The sequence below is a fragment of the Mustelus asterias genome, chromosome 7 (genome assembly GCF_964213995.1).
Source record: "Mustelus asterias chromosome 7, sMusAst1.hap1.1, whole genome shotgun sequence".
NCBI lineage: Eukaryota > Metazoa > Chordata > Chondrichthyes > Carcharhiniformes > Triakidae > Mustelus > Mustelus asterias.
Window position 1 is genome coordinate 123,767,393 of NC_135807.1, and position 21,773 is coordinate 123,789,165.

Genomic DNA, 21,773 nt, shown 5'->3' on the forward strand with positions numbered 1-21,773 from the left:
ATTTCATTGATTGTAATGTGCCCTCACAATGAGAGGTGTGAGATTCCACAAGGATGAGGGTTGAGCTTTTGTCATGTAACTTCAGTTTGAAAATTCCAGAAATTGTAGCCAACTTGTTAATCATATGACCGGTAGTGGCTATCTTTTGTTCCAACAATGTCCATCTTTTAACAATCAAGTAAGGTTTGATTTAAACAGTTTATGGGGTTGCAGTGGGGTGTGGGTGGGTCTGGGTAAGATCCTCTGTCAGGGAATCACCACTCGATGGGCCAAATGGCTTCCTTCTGCACTGTCGCGATTCTATGGCCAGAATTCTTCAGCCATTCACGCCCCGCTACCACTGCTCGCGAGGATAGAGAATTTGAAACTCAGTCAAATCTCTGTTCATTGCAGTGGGACCATTAAATCCTGCTGGCATGAATGGCCAGAGAATCCCACCATATGATTCTCTGAACTCCTTTATGTCTTAGGAACATGACACTAGACAATATTTCCTCATAGGATAATGTCCCAACTCAGGAATCAGCCCAGTGAACTTTCACTGTACTCCCTTAAAGCAAATATATCCTTTCTTAGGTAAGAAGACCAGAACTGTACACAATACTGCAGGGGTGATCTCACTGAGGCCCTGTGTAATTATTATAAGAATTTTTTACTATCGTACTAAAATCCTTTTGTAATAAAGTTTAAGTTTATTTATTATTGTCACAAGTAGGCTTACATTAACACTGCAATGAAGTTACTGTGAAAATCCCCTAGTTGCCACACTCCAGCAGTGCCTGTTCGGGTACACTGAGGGAGAATTTAGCATGGCCAATGCACCTAACCAGCATGTCTTGCAGACTGTGGGAAGAAACCGGAACACCCAGAGGAAACCCACGCAGACATGGGGAGAATGTGCAGACTCTGCACAGACAGTGATCCGAGCCGGGAATGGAACCCGGGCTCCAGGCGCTGTGAGGCAGCAGTGCTGACCACTGTGCCACCGTAATAAAGGCTAATATACTATTTGCTTTCCTAATTGCTTGCTGCACCTGTACGTTAACTTCCTGTGACTCATTAACAAGGACGCACAGGTTTCTGAGAATAGCAACATTTCCTGTCTCTCTCCATTTCAAAGATATCCTGCTTTCCCTGCCAAGACACTTCACACTTCTCCACAGATATTCCACCTGCTGGTTGCTGTCTATTCTTTTACCCCGTGTGTGCAATTCAGCCACCGTGATAAGCAGTGATGAATATTTTGATATGATCTGAGCATATTCCCTTGCTTTTTAATGTAGGTGAAGAGGTGATCTCACATGAACATCTGGCTTTAAAGGTGTTACATCAGTGGGCAGTGATTCCTGGGGCTGGATGTAAGTTGGTTCCTGAGCATGTTGAAACACGACCTCTCTACCATCCGGAGAAACCGGGCATGGAACAGGTGACTTGAATATTAACGGCACAAAACTCCTGTTTGTTGAGAGCTTTAACCATTTAGTCATGTGACATGTGACATTTTTACATAACCTAACCCCATTATAAGATAATACTGTTGAATTAATAATTTTGCATATAATGGTAATAGGTGTGACATGTGAACCAAAATATAACATAAAATGCACCGTAAAATAATCGGAGTTGAAAATTTGCAGCTTTATATCAGACTATTAGGGCCCGATTTTACCAAAGCTTCGTGCCCGAAAAGGAGACACTGGAGAAGGACCAAGCTGGGCCTGTAAAGGGATTCACCATCACTGGTACACTACCAGCTACAGATTACTCTTCCCTGCAGGGGCAAGAGAGCGGGAGAGATGGCTGTGGCTGGTAGTGTACCAGTGATGGTGAATCCCTTTACAGGCCCAGCTTGGTCCTTCTCCAGTGTCTCCTCTTCGACTTGTACTGATCTTGTAGCCGGTTTTCATGCGGATCGACTGTGGAATCGGCCGGTTCTGCTTCATCTTCTTAGCGAGGAATCGCTTCATCCTGAAGGTTTTGTGGGATGGCATGGCCGCACGTCCACTCCGGCAGGAGGGATTCGTTCCTCCGGTGGGGAGGAGGGGTCGCCCGCAGAGTGGCGGCGGAACCCCCCTGCCCCCTACCTCCCCACCGATCGGCCGCAGACTGGCAGCGGAACCTCCCCCGACCAGAGGGTGATCTGGGTCCACCCCACCACCCCCCCACCCCCACCCCCTCCCCCCCCCCCCCGACCAGAGGGTGATCTGGGTTCCACCCCCCCCCCTCCCACCACACCACCCGCCCCTCCCCCCCACCCCCCCGACCAGAGGATGACCGTCAGAGAGCCGCTCTCTCCGCTTTCTGCACACAGTGCGAATCGGACTGGAGCCGGCAAAACGCGTATGGGCGCGCTGGAAAGAGGATTCCAGGCGCGGATCTATTTGATGCCCGGATTTGGCACTTAGACTCAAAATGGTAAAATCAGGCCCTTAGTATTGTCAGTATTATAACTATGATAGGCACTAAATTACAGTCTGAACTTGACACACAATCACCAAAATCCTGTTGGCGTTTATTCCGGCAGAACTTTACAGTCCCACTGATGGCGCCACCCCACCCCACCCCACCCCACCCCATCCCATCCCACCCCACCCCACCCCACCCCACCCCACCCCACCCCATCCCACCCCACCCCACCCCATCCCATCCCACCCCACCCCACCCCACCCCACCCCATCCCACCCCACCCCACCCCATCCCACCCCACCCCACCCCATCCCATCCCATCCCACCCCACCCCACCCCACCCCACCCCACCCCATCCCACCCCACCCCATCCCACCCCACCCCACCCCACCCCACCTCCCCCCAGCCACCGCCCCCCCGCCCCCCCCCCCCCCACCACCCTCCAGCCCCCCACCCCTGTGGGTTTCCTGGCAATCAGCGTGCGTTCAATGGGAAATGCCAATGACAATGGTTGGACCATAAGCTCCTGCCGCCAGCGAGCAGTGCACCCTCTCCCACTGCCGGGAAACACACCCCACAGGGGGAGAGAACCCCCACCCAATGTCTTATCAAATAAGACATTGGGTGGGGCAAACCTTGATGTTTGAGGTTTTGGGTTATTATAAAAGAGTTTTATAAATGGACACAATGGATGGAATTTTACCAGCACGCCCGCCCAAGGTTCATAAGATCCCACCCACGGCCAACGGAGAATGCCGTTCTGCGAACCTCGTAGAATAAGGTGCCGGTAAAATAAGCGCCAATAAGTCACAACTTGTGTACAGAGGGACTGGATGCACCTTCAAGCTTGCACAATACTAAGCTGCCTAACAACAGCAACTTGCATTTACATAGCGCAGTTGATGTAGTAAAGTGTCCCAAATCACTTCCCTCAAGCGGTATCGAACGGGAATATTATGCTTGGTCAAAGATATAGGTTTTAAACAGTGTTGCAAAGGAAGAGAGACGCAGCGAACAGAGAAGTTCATGGCGGAAATTTCATAGCTTAGGACCTGGACAGTCGAAGACATGGAACAGGTGAAGGAAATTGAGAATGGGCAAGAGAATTGGAGGAATGCAGAGTTCGTGAAGAATTGTCAGGGTAGACAAAGTGACAGAGATAGGGAGAAGAGAAGCTATGGAGAATTGGAACTCAATTAAGAGAATTTTAAATTGGGGATATTGTTAGAATGACACCCAATGTAATATTAGTGCATTGCAACTTTCCTTTCACCCTTAGGGGAAATCTCTGGCTGTCTGGTTGGGGGTACAATGACAAAGGTTACTTACTTTTCAATCAAAACATGTTTAACTATCAGTTCAAGGTTCAGGTTGTTCACTGGTGCTGGTGGAGTATGTATCATCAATAAATTTTGTAAATAAGAATTACTCAATGCAATTTGGTGAGCAACAATATGTAGCTCTCCAGAAAGTAGACATCCATTCAATCCACGTAAATCTACCAAATTAGAAAGTTGTGGATCCATTTCAGGAATGTAATATATAGGCTGCAATTTTCCAGCCATTTACGCCAGTGGGATCTTCCAGTCCCGCCGAAGGCGAATGACCCAGGGGGAGTGCATAGAATAGGGAATCCTGTTGACAGCGGCGGAACCAGAAGATCTCACCACCGGGAATGGCAGGCCACCTCTGCTGCTACAAAACACGCCGCTAGGGGCGTGGAAAATCCTGCCCATAATCTAACCTGCTACAGTGCCGATGGAGGTCTGCAAGTTTAAGCTTGGAGGGGCAACTGTTCCCTGCTGCGTTCTACAAGGCAACACCTGTATGCAAACCAATTTGGCGTCTTTTCTCATGCTTTATAAATTGATGTTCCCTTGGAGATTTGATGTTTGAGGTTCTTCATATTCTTCATATTCTGTCCTGATGAGTGCGCGATGAATAATTTTGACAGCATGTCTCTTTTTTTCCAGCAATGCCTATCATTTCTTTGTGGGACATTATTTGCTCACAAATTGGCTGCTGTGCTCACCGACAAAATATCAGTGGCCTCAATTCAAAAGTAAATAATTGGCTTTGCTGTGCTTTGAGTGTCCCAGATGAAAGGCAATGTCTAAGTGCAAGCTTTTCATTTAATTTGAAGGCTTGGCTGGTTGATCAAAACCCATTCTAAACATAGCAATGTTCATTAACATGGACCGCAACACTTAAGGCTGCACTAACATTACAGATTTCTAGCCAGTTATCCTCAGTGAAGTACAGAGGGATGTTAAAGGGTAAGTTGCTTATGCTGCTTGAATGGAACTTTGCCCCTATTGGAAACATACCGCAATTTTCTGTCTATTTTGACTACTTGAGGTAATCGCATGAGCTTCAATTTTAACAGAGGCGCAAAAAAGTGAGTGATAATGGATCTGCTGCCCAGTATGGAAATTTAAAAGTTTATTTATTACTGTCACAAGTAGACTTACATTAACACTGCAATGAAGTTACTGTGAAAATCCCCTAGTCACCACACTCCGGCGCCTGTTCGGGTAAACCGAGGGAGAATTTAGCATCCACCTAACCAGCATGTCTTTCGGACTGTGGGAGGAAACCGGAGCACCCAGAGGAAACTCACGCAGACACGGGGAGAACGTGCAGACTCCACACAGGCAGTGACCCAAGCCGGGAATCGAACCTGGGTCCCTGGCACTGTGAGGTAGCAGTGCTAACCACTGTGCCGCCATGTAATTGTTCCTTTTGAATCATGTAGAACTTTATTGAAGCGAATGATTGTTCAGTATCATGTTTCTGCTTCTGATAATAATCCAGGGCCGAGTTCGGATGTGGGTGGACATGTTTCCAATGGATATGCCTCCTCCTGGACCTTCTGTCGATATATCACCTCGCAAGCCTAAAAGGTAATAGGGAGAGAAATGAAACTATGTGAGTTGCTCGACCGGACAGCCGGTGCAGACATGATGGGCCAAATGGCCTCCTCCTTCACTGTAACAATTCTGTAATTCTGTGAATTCTAATTGAAAGAGAATGACAGGGCCATGCCCGTTCGAACAGTTGTAATTTATTCTTTGAAAGGATATTAAACTTTATCTAGCAGCTATTCATTTTAACACATCGTTCATCATTACTGTGAATAGGTCTCTGATCATTTATTTCAATGACCTTACCTGATAGGCTATAGCTCAGATCACAAAATTGATATTAAATCAAAATATATGTACTTTAAAAAGAGAGTCCACTTTGAAACTAAATGTTCCAAAGTTTCTTTCTGAAATTATCAGTGTCCAACCTCAGCTCTTTAAGTGAGACCTAACTCAGTTTTGGAATTGAGTTTTTTTTACTTTGAAGTATTTTACTCATTTTATTTTAAAGGTAAATGATGGGATAACTGATACTTTTGACATGGTAATACTCACTTTGATGAGTACAAGTACATTTCCAAAATATATAGGCCCATATTTCACTGATGAAGTGACAGTGCTCGCTACTGACCTTGAAGAAAGCTCTCCATAAACTCAATGGCATGCACAGTGGCACAGTGGTTAGCACTGCTGCCTCACAGCGCCAGGGACCCGGGTTCAATTCCAGCCTTGGATGACTGTCTGTGTGGAGTTTACACATTGTCCCCCTATCTGCCTGGGTTCCCTTTGGCTGCTCTGGTTTCCTCCCCCAGATGAGCAGGTTAGGTGAAATGGCTATGCTAAATTACCCCTTAGTGTCACAAGATATGCAGGTTAGGGGGCTTGGCAGGGTTAAGGGGATAAGGCCTGAGTGGGAAGCTCTGTCGGAGAGTCAGTGCAGATCTGATGGGCTGAATGGCCTCTTTCTGCACAGTAGCAACTCTGTGATTCTGCTTCCTTTTCTGGACATCAATTTGAATCTAACTCTTAAGTTGAGGGAATCTCCAGGTGCCCAGAAATAATGATGTCATCAGGCAAGGCAAGCAACCAATCACATTGACATAACTGGAGATCCTGGAGATAAGGAGACAGACTTGGAGGCAGTCAGAGGAATGCCAGCAGATTGACTGGAGCCCAGAGGGAGCATGAGTAAGGTTTTAAAATAAACCATGTGACATCAGCAGTTGTGAAGATGCTGATTGTTGAGCAGTTGATGAGTTTATTTTATGTTTTTATAAGTCTTTGGTTTATTTCTGAAAGGGTTAGTTCATGTAATAAATAGAGGCAAAGCAGGGCACTTCAGTCCCATGGAATGCACATCCTGTTCCATGTGGGAACTCAAGAATACTTTTCATGTCCTGGGCAATCATTTGTGCAGTAAGTGTCAGCAGCTGTAGGAACTTGAGCTCTGGGTTTCAGAGCTTAAGCAGTGCCTGACATCTCTGCAATGTAACCAGAAGGCTGAGAGCTACATGGATTGCACATTTTGAGGGAAGGTCACCCTGCAACTGAAGGGAATGCAGGCAGACAGGGAGGGAATGGTTGACTGCTAGACCTAACAGGTTGGACCAGTGAGCCAGTTTCTGAAGAGATTAAGCCATATTATATACGAAAGAATGAATTAAGTTGCGAAGATGATGTCATACTTTGGGGAGTAGACGTCCCTGTACCAGGGAGGGAGTTACTCCTTTGCCGCATTACACAGTGGGTATAACTACAATGAAGATGCTCACCAGGAGGCCTGGCATTGATGCCAACATTGAGAGCCTCACCAAGCACTGTGAAGCACCATCTGAAAGAGAGGGCAATGCCCCAGCAGCCAGTTTTGCCGTCAGGAGCTATTTTGCCATCAGAAAATGTTACCGATAGTTTTAGCACTGACGTACCTGGTCGTCCTGTGACAGGCACAACCGGCGTCTCCATGGAAACAGGTAGAACTGAACTGCCTGTGCCTGAAGAGGCAGCTGTCATTGTGGTTTTGGCTGACAGCAACCCTGTGGAAGCACTACAGACAGAGGAGCTACGCTGCTCCACAAGAATTTGGAAACTCCCTGAAAGATTTGATTAATAATTGACTAAATTCATGTACTGAATGTTTAATTATCTGAGACTCTGTAAAGTGAGTATTGGCATTTGTATAAAAGGACTTGAGGGCGTGGGTATGTGGTGATTGTCCCTTCAAGGATCCATCTGTAAAGTAAGGGTCACATGACCTAGGGAACCAATCGGGAAGCAGGGTGAGCTCGGATTTCTGTTCCAGAACCTTCTCAGGAGCTGACTGGCGGCCATTAGGGCTCAAGCCTCTGTACTGTAGTTATATTTAAATAAATGGACTGGTGAACCAAAATTATTATCGTAGAATAGAATCCCTACAGTGCAGAAGGAGGCCATTTGGCCCATCGAGTCTACACCAACCACAATCCCACCCAGACCTATCCCGGTAACCCCACATATCTACTCTGCTGCCCCTGGTACTAAAGTCAATTTAGCATGGCCAGTCAACCTAACCCGCACATCTTTGGAGTGTAGGAGGAAACTGGAGCACCCGGAGGAAACCCACGCAGACACCGGGAGATTGGGCAAGCTCCAAACAGACAGCGACCCAAGGCAGGAATTGAATCCAGGTCCCTGGTGCTGTGAGGCAGCAGTGCCAACCACTGTGCCACCGTGCCACCCAACTTATAGGGTCCCATGCTGTTTGTGATTTAGACTTGAATGTGGGTGGTATGATTAAGAGGTTTGTAGCTGTTCCTTCAGTCGCAGTTCCTTGCAAATTCCTTCCTCAGCCCCTTCACCTTGTCACCTTTCTGCGCTTTCAAAAACCTTGCAAAGTCTCTTGCTTTTGCCCATTCTCAGTCCCAATCCTTCCTTGATATCTTCCTTGTTGGTGTCTTCCTTGCCCACCGCTCTGTAAAGCTGTCAGGCAGATCTCTGTAAGAGGAATTATCTGCAAATATAAATTGTATATTTAATCAATGGGGTTGAAATATACTGTAGGCTTCAGGACGCCACTTACCGTTTGAGCTGAGGATCAGTGCTCCTGTCCCCAGTTTCCGCTTGGCAATTTTACAACCTTTCAATTGGCCACCTCCAGGCCTGCTGCCCAATCAAGGATGGCAGCAGGGTTCTTGATGCTGCCAGCCCAATCAGCAGGCCAGGCGCTCTGAAAGCCTCAACAGTGCCACTGGGTGAGGTGGGCACTGCTGAGTGGGCAGGGACACCTTGGGCATGCCTCAAATGAAGGCACCCACAGGTAGGTATGTGAAAGATTAACATTTAGCAGGTCAACTCTGAAGAACAATGGGGAAACCTCGCCAGACCATCCACTGGGGCTACAGTGGTGGCCTCCCCAGCCTGCTCTTTGGGTCATGGAGCCTTCAATTCTCAAGGCCCTCAGGCTGCCTCAGGGATGCCACCTTCATGAAGCTGGTGGATATGGCAGGATCCACCACGCTGTCCAAAAAAGGCAGATGGTCCCGTAAAATGGCCCCTACTTGGGGCCTTTCTTTTTAAAAATAAGCCAATGTTCTCCGCAGTCCTTGCTGGGAAACTTCCCCGTCAGCGGGCGAACGATGGGAAGTCAGCCCAAATGCTGGTAAACATCAGCCCATAGTGTCTGAGCAAATCAACTTGCCGTCAATTTACCAGGGAATTAATTTGTTTTGTGTTAAATCTTTGTGACATTCTTTAATAGATAGACATTTTTGATTTCAGGTATGAGCTAAGAATAATTATCTGGAATACCGAAGACGTGATATTAGAAGATGAGAATTTTATTACAGGTCAAAAATCAAGTGACATCTACATCAAAGGGTAAGAACATCCGATGATTAATAGTTTTTTGAATTCATTCATGGGACATGGGCATCGCTGGCTGGCCAGTAAGTATTGCCCATCCCTAGTTGCCCTCGAATTGATTGACTTGTTAGGCCATTTCAGAGGGCAGTTGAGAGTCAACCACATTTCTGTGGCTCTGGAGTCACATGTCGGCCAGACCAGGCAAGGACGGCAGATTTCCTTCCCTAAAAGGCATTAGTGAGCCAGATGGGTTTTTCTGACAAATAACAATGGTTTCATAGTCATGAGTAGATTCATAATTTATGATATTTTTTATTGAATTCAAATTCCACCAGCTGCCATGGCGGGATTCGAACCTGGGTCCCCAGAACATTAGCTGAGTTTCTGGATTAATAGTCCAGCAACCTTTTAGATTAGAGGAGTGTCTTATTGGAAACTGGGATTAAAACATACTTAAAATATCACCAAATCTTTACAAGATTGGCAGCAGCGGGGTGGGTCATGGATCTGATACGTGGACCAGGATTTCTGATAAATTATTTTAATGATGGCTTCAATTTAGAAATTAAAATCAATTTTGATTCACCCAGCTTGCTGGGTTCGTGATTCTTTGTACAAACTCTTGGTCTGCCTGTGAAGAGGTCCTCTTTGGACAATGAAGAAATGATTTTATAATGCTCGCAAGGGAATGCCTGTATCATGATGCATAAAAAAGCCTTGGCGACTGATCCCCGAGTCCCATGTGGCGGTGCTTTTTCTCCAAGCCGCTTCAGTTCACACGTTACTAGATATGCAAAGACAGGGGTCGGAATTCTCCGGCCGTTCACGCCCTGCCGCCGCTGTCAGCGAGCACGGAAAATTTGGCGTTCAGCCAAATCTCCGTTCACTGCAGCGGGACTGGAGAATCCCAGCTGTGGGTGAGGTTGGAGAATTCTGGGTGTGGGGTGGAAATGGTGCCGACACTTAATGGTAGGTGAAGCAAAGAAAACCCAAAAAGAAATCAGCATCGGCAATAAATTCTGCTCTTGCCAGCGACGCCCACATCCTTTGAATGAATAATAAAAAAGATCATGGCAGGATTTTCCAGCTGACTGCAGTGGGAAATGGCGAGTCCGACAAAGGGTCATTGACTTCGGCAGGACCAGAATATCCCAATCCATGTCCATGTGGGATAGGCTGGATCACGTTAGTTCCATCCATCTTTTCATCCATCATTTTCACACATTCTTAGTCGTATTTGTGTGAACATACTTTGAGCCACAGGCTGCAGCAACTTACTCAGTTTTATTTAATTTAATTTTGCCCCTTTTAAGACTGCCAAGGCACCTGATATCTCCTTGAGAATGGAGCAGTCAATTTACGTGATTAAATCAGCAGGTACCATGAAGGATCTGAACACGTTGTAATGGGAGCCGTGGGGAGTTTCTGGTGAATCTTTAGCTCCCCAAGTTCATAGTTCTAGGGAGGCGATGACCTCGCTGTATTATCACTAGACTATTAATCCAGAAACTCAGCCAATGTTCTGGGGATCCGAGTTCAAATCCCGCCACGACATGTGGTGGAATTTGAATTCAATAAAAGATATCTGGAATTAAGAATCTACTGATGACCATGAATCGATTGTCGGAAAAACCCATCTGGTTCACTAATGTCCTTTAGGGAAGGAAATCTGCTCTCCTTACCTGGTCTGGCCTACATGTGACTCCAGAGCCACAGCAATGTGGTTGACTCTCAACTGGCTTCGAAGGGCAACTAGGAATGGGCAATAAATGCTGGCCAGCCGGCAAGGCCCATGTCCCACGAATGTATAGAAAAAAGTAGTGATAAACATGGTACAACTAAACATAATGCTCTTTTACAGTTAGTGGCTGATGTCCTATAATTAAGCATAGAGAGATCTTTATTCTGTATCTAAAGTATATTTTACATGCCCTGGGAGTGTTTAGTGGGACAGTGTAGCGAGATCTTAGCTCTTTCTTATCTGCACTGTTGGAGAACATTAATATCAATGTGATCATTAATATTAACAAGGCTTGAAGACTACTTCCACTTTGATTGTTTGAAAGCTTGTATTGTGAGGGCTCTACTTTTGTGAAATCACTTTTTCAACTCCTCCTGTTTTGCTGAGGTTTGGTAAATGCTTCAATCATGCTTCATATTCCTGTCAAACAGGAGGCAATAAACATTTTGCCTATTGTACTTTCTACCTAAGTATTATCCACACGCAAGGAAATCTCCAGAAACTGTCTAGAACAAAAGCTTTGTAAAAATTTTTCCCAAACTATGATATAAAGCTCAATACAATAAATGTTGCCATCAAACTGGAAATAAACATCAGTGATAAATCTTCTCCCCCATTCGGAGCTATGTTGCCATTGTTGATGCTGCCAAAGTGGAACAGATGTTGTGGCTCATAAAATTGGGTAGAAATCCATATTTCTGGATCTCTGCCTATCCCCTGCGTAGTTTGTGTTCTATTTGTAGCACTTTTTGCAGGATGAAAGAATAGATAGTGAGAGCACGTGGATCTTGGGCGTAACAACAGAACAGATTTATTAGATAGCTGTTTATTTCACAGTGGCAGGATCTAGGCTAAATAAAGCCCGCAGAGTAGCACAGACTGACAGGAGACCTGCTTCCTTTTAAGGGCTGGACATCATTATACATGCATTCTGGGGATCATGATGCGAATCCCGCAATGGCAGGTGGTGGAATTTGAATTCAATAAAAAAATCTGGAATTAAGGATCTACTGATAACCATGAAACCATTGTCAGAAAAACCCCATCTGGTTCAATATGTCCTGTAGGAAAAGCAATCTGCCGTCCTTACCTGGTCTGGCCTACATGTGATTCCAGGGCCACAGCAATGTGGATGACTCTCAACTGCCCTCTGAAATGGCTTAACAAGCCACTCAGTTGTGAAGAAGACAGCTCACCACCACCTTCTCAAGGGCAACTAGGGATGGGCAATAAATGCTGTCCAGCCAGTGACGCCCATGTCCCATGAATTAATAATAAAATAAAACATACTTTAACTAAGCTTGAAAAGGATTATTAGAGCCATTTTGTCTGGAAGAGTTGAAGGAAAAGGATTGAGGATGCTCGATGCATGCGTTTGTATTGAGCTTTTTCCTGGTCAAGTGGTTTATGAATAAATAGACTAGGTTTAGAAATTTGCATTATGAGATACCTAAGGAGCTTTTTTTTAAGCTATTTAATTTTGTAGCTTGGAAATGTTTCATAAGGAAACAAGGGAGGATTATTAAATTTTATTTTATTTGACCTGAAAGTTGGGGGGGGGGGGGGGGTGGGGGGAGGGGGGTGGTCATAGGAGAACATGAAAGATTTTCATTTTTTGGAAAAGTTAAGTTCAGAAAGTGCTGAGGATGATAGAATCGTAGATGAAATGGAGAAAATATATTTTTTAAGGAGAGATTTTGAGAGCTTAGGGGTTGGCTGTGTGAGGAAGACCTACTGGAATCAGCTCTGGGCTAGGAAAGAAGGTACCGTTTCAGTCAGTTTTGAGGCTCCAAAAAGCCATCTTGTCTTTGAAGATTTGAATTTCCACAGCAGAGTGGGAGAGGGGAGTGAGAGGTTGTGTGGTATGCCTCACTAAAGTGACAGCAGCTTTGCCTTGGGGTAATATTACTAGATTTTTAACATGGTATTGTTACCTGGAGGGCAATTACTCGTGGGCCTGACCCAGCAGGGAGTCTTTTCAGGTGAATGTTTTGCAAGATTGATTTTAAATGTGTAACTCTAATCTTGTGTGCTTAAGTTTTATTTTCTTCTTGTTAACAAGCTTTGTATTTTTAACTTTAAAATCACAAGTGTGTTACTGGATTTTGCGTGGCTGAGATTTGTACCTTTTTAGAATACAAAAAATAGAGTACAGCCCAGTAAGCCAAGTTTCCCTCTGGTATTCGGTTTGCTTGGCAATGAACATCTGCCGCGGACAAAACAAAAGGAGACTGGCTCTGATTCAGCAGAATATCAGTGGCTCCAATGGCAGCACTGCCAGCAACAAGAGGTAGTTCAGGCTATCCACCTGTGCTGTGTGGGGTAAGGTGCATAGCAGTGGCCCAGATTTATTTTACACAGCTCGGGGAAGCAATTCTATTGCCTGTGGCCCCCCCAAAATACAACCTTATACATAAATGAAATAATAAAACATAAATCTATTGAATTAGTAAATAAAGCTTAATTTTGGGTTTCTCGTGGGCTGGACAGCAACTGATTGTCATGGCGTATGTTTTGCTTAGATTGTTTAAAATGGAAATTAGGGACCCGGTTAGTCATTTGCATCTTAGAATCACAGAATCCCGACAGTGCAGAAGGAGGCCATTCGGCCCATTGAGTCTGCACCGACTACAATTCCACCCAGGCCCTATCCCCATCACCCCACATATTTACCCTGCTAATCTCCCTGACACTAACGGTGGCTAATAAACCTAATCTGCACATCTTTGGACTGTGGGAGGAAACCGGAGCACCCGGAGGAAACCTACGCAGACACGGGGAGAATGTACAAACTCCACACAGACAGTCACCCGAGGCCAGAATTGAACTTGGGTCCTTGGCGCTGTGAGGCAGCAGTGCTAACCACTGTACCAGAGGCTACCTCACAGCACCAGGGACCCGGGTTCAATTCCAGTCTTGGGTCACTATCTGTGTGGAGTTTGCACATTCTCCCCGTGTCTGCGTGGGTTTCCTCCAGGTGCTCCAGTTTCCTCCCACAGTCCAAAGATGTGCAGGTTAGGTTGATTGGCCGTGTTAAATTGACCCTAGTGTCATGGGGATTAACAGGGTAAATATGTGGGGTTACAGGAATAGCGCCTGGGTGGGATTGTGGTCAGTGCAGACTTGATGGGCCGAATGGCCTGCATCTGTACTGTAGGGATTCTATTAAAAGGGACTACTGCCTGAACTGGGCAGATGCCTTGGCCACAGGACTCTGTGAAAGGAGGATCTGCCAGATTGCTGGCTTAAGCAGCTTGTGGAGCCACCTTTGGCTTGCACAGCCATCCCATTCAAGGCAGTCGGCCCAAATTGAAGTTTAACCCCATGATTTTCCAAAGCCCAGGATATTCCCCTTCAGTCTCGCAGGGATCCCGGCGTTCCCGTTTAAATGTTTTTTATGCCCTTTGCAAATCGCGAAATACTCCAAACATTACAAATTTATTCATGAAGACATTGGGCATTCATGCTCCTAGATTCTTATCAGGATGTAAGAGCCTTTATTCTCTACAGCACTGTAAGCTTGTCTCAGATGCGAAACATTTTTTTGATATTTCAAACACATTTATTCCTCCAGCTGGCTGAAGGGGAAAGAAGATGATAAGAAGGAAACAGATGTGCATTACAATTCCTTGACTGGGGAGGGAAACTTCAATTGGCGTTTCATTTTCCCTTTCAACTACATTCCTGCAGAGAAGCAGATGGTTATCAGCAAGAGGGAGTCCATTTTCTCTCTCGACAAGACGGAGCGTAAAGTTCCCGCTGTCCTTGTACTTCAAGTCTGGGATTTTGAGAGGCTTTCTTCCGATGACTTTTTAGGTAAGCCAGAAATAGTTGCTCTTGGTGGAAGAAAGAGTTTGGTGTCTTGAAGCAACTCGGAAATCTGGTTTCAAATCTGACCTGGAGGCAGTCAGTAGGGATCAAAAGGTTTTAGATTCTCCGCTTTTGAAGAATTGAGGAGAAACTCAGCATAATGAGACTTCCAACAGCTCAGAAGATTCATACTTAACAACGGGTGCTTTTGTTAGTCTGACAGTCATTTTAAACTTGTGTTTGAAATCTGCCCTGGATTAGGAGCTGAGATTGTCACCGTGGGCCCAGATCGCCTGAAGAGTGTAGTAAAACGGCACGGTGGCGCAGTGGTTAGCACTGCTGCCTCACAGCTCCAGGGACTTGGGTTCGATTCCCCGCTTGGGTCACTGTCTGTGTGGAGTTTGTACATTCTCCCCGTGTCTGCGTGGGTTTCCTCCGCGTGCTACGGTTTTTTCCCACAGTCCAAAAATGTGCAGGTTGGGTTGATTGGCCATGCTAAATTCTCCCTTAATGTCCGGGGATGTGTAGATTAGTGGGGTATACATGTGGGTTTACAGGAATAGGGCCTAGGTGGGATTGTGGTCAGTGTGGAATCAATGGGCCGAATGGCCTCCTTCTGCACCGTATGGTTTCTATGAAAAAGGAGGTCATTCAGCCCACCAGCCCTGGGAACCTATCCGGTTAGTATCACTGTTTCCTGTTCTTTCCCCATAGCCATCACTTTCCTTTTCAAAGGTTTATCCAACTCCCATTTAACCTACTTCTACAACCCTTTCAAACAGTTCATTCCAGACCATAACAACTCACTGTGTAGTTTTATTTTCTTCCCATGTTGCTGCTGGTTGTGCATAATTATTGGACTGCATTTAACGCAGGCAATAGGTGTTGTCTGCTGGCTGGAGAGCTAGCGAGAGTCCCCCTGCCCCCCCCCCCCCCCCCCCGCCCCCCTCCATTTTCTTACATCAGGAAGGTCGGGCACTTAACTGGGCAGAAGTGGATCAAGAACCTTAAGGGAAGAAGTCCTACCCTCCAAGGGCTGGTAGCACGTCATTGCTCAGGATTACTAAGGGACCCAGTGCAGGTGAGTGATGGCTACTAGCGGGGTTGTGGGATGTAGGAGGTGGATCAGCAATGGGGGTTGATCTCAGCAGATCCCGCCTCCCTCCTTCCAGATTCAGAGTTTCTTGATCAGACCTTTGAACAAGAGACCAGAACCACCCTGGAAGCTTGCAATAATAAGGATGAGTGAAGGAGTTCCACTCATCCTCCTGTCCCTCTCTCGTGTTGCAGTTGCTGCCTCCCTGTCTGTCCTCATCCCTTCCCGTTGGTCCTGCAGATTAAAGGATGCCCTCGAAAAATGTTGGTGGCCAAGCACTCTTCTTCTTCTGGTGACTCCTATAATGCGTTCACCAAAGCAGAACAGAGAGGCACCTGCTCTTTGTAAGCATTTCCAGAAGACATGTTGAGCGTCAGTGCAGTTTTGACAGTTTTCCACATGTATCCCAATGATCCCCAAAAGGCCTCTCCAAAGCTGCAGAAGCAAATAAAAAGAAAAAGGCGATACACCTTTAAGTAGACTTGTTTGCGCCCAGTCAGCTGGATGGCGTTAGGAGAGGGTGTATTAGTTCAAGTGCAAACCACCAAGATGCCATTTGGCCTCCTGCATAAATACTAGCAGGCAACTTAGCATAGGAACATAGGAATTAGGGGCAGAAGTTGGCAATTCAGCCCTTCGAGCCTGCTCCGCCATTCAATCAGATCACGGCTGATCTCGCCCTGGTCTCAAATCCACCTCCCTACCTGTTCCCCATACCCCTTTAACCCATTTTTATCAGAAATATATCTATCTCCTTCTTGAAACCATTCAACAACTCAAACTCCATCGCACTATGGGGAAGCGAATTCCACCAATTCACCACCCTCTGCGAGAAGTAGTTCCTCCTCATCTCAATGTTAAATCTACTGCCTCTCAACCTATACCTGTGACCTCTTGTTCTAGATTGCCCCACCAGGGAAAACGTTTGGTCTATATTAACTTTATCAATCCCTTTTCGTATTTCATATACCTCGATCAGATCCCCTCTCATCCTTCTGAGCCCGAACTGTTCAATCTCTTCTCGTACATCAACCCTTTCATCCCCGGAATCAATTAAGCCATTGGGTAGGGCTGGAAAATTTCAGCCAAGGAAGGGATAAAATGTTGACTTCACAACACGAAGGGACTGATCCAATGCAAACTGTGATTCGTGTGCATTTTAATTTTCTGGCCCCTTTTTGTAGGATCTGTGGAACTTGATCTGAATGGATTTCCTCGTGGTGCCAAGTCAGCGAAGAAATGTGGCTTGGATATGATCGAAGAGAATTCGGACACTAAACTTATCTCAATATTTCAGCAAAAGCGGCTTCGGGGTTGGTGGCCGTTAGAGAAGTCAGGGGAACTCACTGTAAGTACCGTACTCTCCATCCGCAATAAATAAAATTCAGCTAAACCTCTAATCTCCTGGACACTACTGTGTGCTGCCAGGAGGAAAATCAATGGCTCGTTGATAAAGATCTTTAACGGTTTTCTTTGTCATTTTCTTTGAGCTTTTCTCTTTTCCAGATACAAAAATATTAAAAACAGCAGACTAAAATGGCTGACATTCAAGCATCATCCAATTGGGTTATGAGTCTTTTTTTTGCTTTCCAATTGGCACAGGAAGGCAGTGGGTCACAAGGACGGATGTTTTGGCCGACTAACGGCTGGGGCAAGCATGGGATGAATCCTTCAGGAATACATTTAATTATGGTTGGCAACCCTAGACGTGGGTAATATGGAGGCAAAACAGGCGCAGTAAGACCCAATTTCACAGACCTACATCCTGCTCCCCAAGGACACCTGCAAAAACATCCAATATGAAATTGGGTGGGGTCTTTTTTAAGGTGTTTGGGTCAATCAGTTAAAACAAGCTTTCATATGCTAAGAGGGGCTTAATGTCTGTATTAAGAGCCCTCTGTAAAATAATCTGCCCTCATAATCAAAAGGCTTTGGGCCTACTTTGCTCAGTTACCTAATGGGGATGTTGCCTTGCCAACGACTGTTATGTTGTCTTACTCTAACATCATCAAGAGTTTCAGGCTTTAATTGGAACAAAAGGTTCCATTTATTGATAAGATAAACTCGGTTCAGGAGTTTGCAGCTGTAGGCTGCCTTGGAGCAGCAGCTCCAGTTACTAAATGGCTGCTCGCTGATTCTGCCTGAGAGAGGACTCCACCCTCTGGCGTGATCACCCATTCTTTGGGTGGGATTTTCTGGCCACACTCGCCCCAAGACCGGAAAATCCTGCCTGACGTTAACTGACCTTTGCATGGTCCGTGTCCCGCCCTCTATGATTCTCATGGTGGGCGGGACGGGAAAATTACACCCTTAGTTTCCATTGGTCCCTGAAGCTTGGTGATCCACTTCCGCCATGCTGCATTAGAGAGACAGACACCACATACACAACAACAACTGTAAAGGTGAGTTTAATTCTCAATTTAAATGGGCTTGCTCCTTCTGACACCACAACACTTCTGCTGGCTGTGATAAGACCCCCTCCCGCTAGTCACAGCTTGAAATTTGATTGTTCAGTCGGGCGAGCCACCTGTGGAGGTGACCATGGCAACATGATTCTTTCGGTCAGGAGCCAGGATGAATTGCCCACCATCCTTGGGCCTCCATCTTCGGGGGCAGGGGTCATTCCTGTTCCCACTTGAAAACTGACCCGGACAAATTTCTGTGTCCATTTCTGTGACCTTTGAAAACTGACTCGAAACTAATGTCCAGCGTGACCTGTGTTCAGTTTTGGTTTGGTTTCTATCACCTTCCACTGGACACAATTAATCAACTATGCTGATGGACAGATTTAAACTCCACCCATTTTCCTTGCTGCTCCTTCCACTTGAAGCAGTGCCGTATAAAGGGTAGAGTTCCAGGGCTCCGAGTAGCCCCTGGGACTGTAACGAGATGCCATTCTGTCAGCCAAGATGGTGATCCAGTGATCAGGCAAGTCAGCCATGGGGATTAGGTAAGCAGACACCTATGCTGTCCCAACAGGTCACTACAGTAAGCAGAAGAAGTTGAACTGATTTTATGTCCTCTCTCAGTTCCGTGAGGCAATGTCCATTATCTTACACTGTGGCACTGGCTCAGGTCAGTTAACTCATTCAGACCAGAGATCAAAGCTGGGGTCTTCTTGATCTTGATTTGATTTATTATTGTCACATGTATTGGTATACAGTGAAAAGTAATGTTTCTTGCGCGCTATACAGACAAAGAGAAGGAAACGAGAGAGTGCAGAATGTAGTGTTACAGTCATAGCTAGGGTGCAGAGAAAGATCAACTTAATGCGAGGTAGGTCCATTCAAAAGTCAGATGGCAGCAGGGAAGAAGCTGTTCTTGAGTCGGTTGGTACGTGACCTCAGACTTTTGTATCTTTTTCCCGACAGAAGAAGGTGGAAGAGAGAATGTCCGGGGTGCGTGTGGCCCTTAATTATGCTGGCTGCTTTGCCAAGGCAGCAGGAAATGTAGACAGAGTCAATGGATGAATCCCCACGCATTATCCTGGGTCTCTGATTTGATTTGATTTGATTTATTATTGTCACATGTATTAGCATACAATAAAAAGTATTGTTTCTTGCGCGCTATACAGATAAAGCTTCATCGAGAAGGAAAAGGGAATCTGAGAGTCTTGGTCTGTATAGCTTACCTGATGGTTCTTTATAGATCAAAGACCAGGTTTTAATGGATTTGGAGACCTCTAGATATGGCAGGAGGGACCCGGGTGCAGGAACTCCCCATGCCACCACCCCTCCCCACCTCCATTTCTGATAGATCCAATATTTGCTGGCGGGAGATGAGCGAGTCTTATAGACAGGAAACCAAAACTCAGCAGAGCCATTTATAATTAGCGCTGAGTTCAAATAGACCACATTTTCACTGGTCCAAGTTTAACCCACGGTACGAAAGTCATGAATTTATGAGGTCAAGTTTAAAATTTATTTATTAGTGTCACAATTCGGCTTACATTAACACTGCAATGAAGTTACTGTGAAAATCCCCTAGTCGCCTCACTTCGGCGCCTGTTTGGGTACACTGAGGGAGAATTTAGAATGGCCAGTGCACCTAGCCAGCACATCAGGGGGCAGAGGTGGTGGGGTGTGGGGGGCACATGATCAGTATTGAGGTGAAATAGCACAGTGAAGATTACTTAAATTAAAAATATGCTATTATTTCAAAAAATTGTTGTTTGTGCATATTTTGACAGATAGTCTCAGATGGTAAATGTTGCTAATGACTACTGCCCAAACATATAATTGCAGCATGACCGTGTGCTATTTTTAATTCTCTTGAAAACTACTTGTTCTGACATTTAGTTAAGTCTCTTAAAACAGCACCATCGCCCTGCTTGATATCCTTGCATCTGGTGCTATTTCCAGCTCAATAAATCATGCAGTTTTGCTGGAATTAGAGCGAATACAGAAAACAATTTGCAAAACACCTTTTGTATTTTTACTTCCAATATTGATCACTGATTCCTTTCCCGAAAGAAAAATCGGTGGGAACCAGTGATAGATAAGGAATGATATGCAGACTCCCAATTCCAAAATGCAATCTGAATTGTGCCTTGCTCAGTTGATTTATTGAAGTAATGTTTATAATTATTGTATGTTGAACAAGACAGGAGCATTAAAGCTCCATTGATTCCAAACACCGTGAGAACTGCCAAGTTTATATTAAAACATGCTGCGAAATATAGAATCCATAGAATCCCTACAGTGCAGAAGGAGAGCATTCGGCCCATCAAATCTGCATCCACTCTTTGAAAAGCATCCCCTCATCTCTGCCCTATCCCCGTAACCCCACATATTTACTGCCAATCCACCAAACCTACACATCTTGGGACACTAACTGACAATTTAGCATAGCCAATCCACCTAACCTACACATCTTGGGACACTAACTGACAATGTAGCATGGCCAATCCAGCTAACCTACATCTTTGGACGTTGGGAGGAAACTGGAGCACCTGGAGGAAACCCATGCAGACACAGGGGGAATGGAGTGCGGTGGCACAGTGGTTAGCACTGCTGCCTCACAACGCCAGGGACCCGGATTCGATTCCTGGCTTGGGTCGCTGTCTGTGCAGCGTCTGCACATTCTCCCCATGTCCGTGTGGGTTTCCTCTGGGTGCTCCGGTTTCCTCCCACAGTCCAAAAGACGTGCTGGTTAGATGCATTGGCCATGCTAAATTCTCCCTCAGAGTACCCGAAAAGGTGCCGGAGTGTGGCAACTAGGGGATTTTCACAGTAACTTCATTGCAGTGTTAATAAATAATAAACTGATAAATAAACTAAACTTTAATATGCAAACTCCCCACAGTCACCCAAGGCCAGAATTGAACCTGATACCTGGCGCTCGGAGGCAGCAGTGTTAACCACTGTGCCACCGTGCCGCCCTGTAAAATTTGATTAGGCCAGAGGTAGTGCTGTTTAATTATTAAGGTGTAGTGGTCTAGTGGGTATAAATCCGGGTACGTAAAACAGTGGTCCTGAGTTTATAATCCCACCAATGGAAAATTCCAGGAATGAATTCAGGAGCTAATCTGCCAGTTCTATGTGGTCTGGCCTACCTGTGACTTCGCTATTTGGTTGACATTAAAACGTCCTCAAAGCAATCGGAAATGGGCGCCCAATTGGTTTGCCAATGCCACACCCAAGAACAAATGAAAAAAGTATTTTATTTGGCTTCTTTTCAGAGTAGTGAGCAATTGCAATTGAGGAGAGGGATGTGAAATAAAGTCACATTAGGGAGTATTATGTAATCCTGCAGGGAATAATATAGTGTGAAACGAGCCCATTTGAGCCATCACACCTGTGTTGTCCTTTTGAAAGACCTATCCAATGAGTTCCAATATTCTGCTCTTTCCCTGGAGCCCTGTAATTGTTTCCTTCTTGATTCTTTTTCCAACTGAGTGTCATTACTGAATCTGCCTCCACCACCACCACCCCTGTTCCAGACATCGACCAATCCTGTGTAAAATACTTACCCCTCACGGCTCCTTTGAACTTCCCTGCTCTCACCTTCAGTGCATGCC

General features: G+C 45.7%; 1 protein-coding gene across 1 annotated transcript in view; it reads left to right on the top strand.

Moving 5' to 3' along the window:
• fer1l6 (fer-1 like family member 6) overlaps positions 1–21,773 on the top strand; it is a 193,476-nt gene that overhangs the window by 157,752 nt on the left and 13,951 nt on the right. The window contains exons 35-39 of the mRNA XM_078215513.1: positions 1,284–1,426; positions 5,221–5,309; positions 9,024–9,122; positions 14,423–14,664; positions 16,939–17,102. Of these exons, the coding sequence (XP_078071639.1) occupies positions 1,284–1,426; positions 5,221–5,309; positions 9,024–9,122; positions 14,423–14,664; positions 16,939–17,102 (737 nt within the window). The remainder of the gene's footprint in view (positions 1–1,283; positions 1,427–5,220; positions 5,310–9,023; positions 9,123–14,422; positions 14,665–16,938; positions 17,103–21,773) is intronic.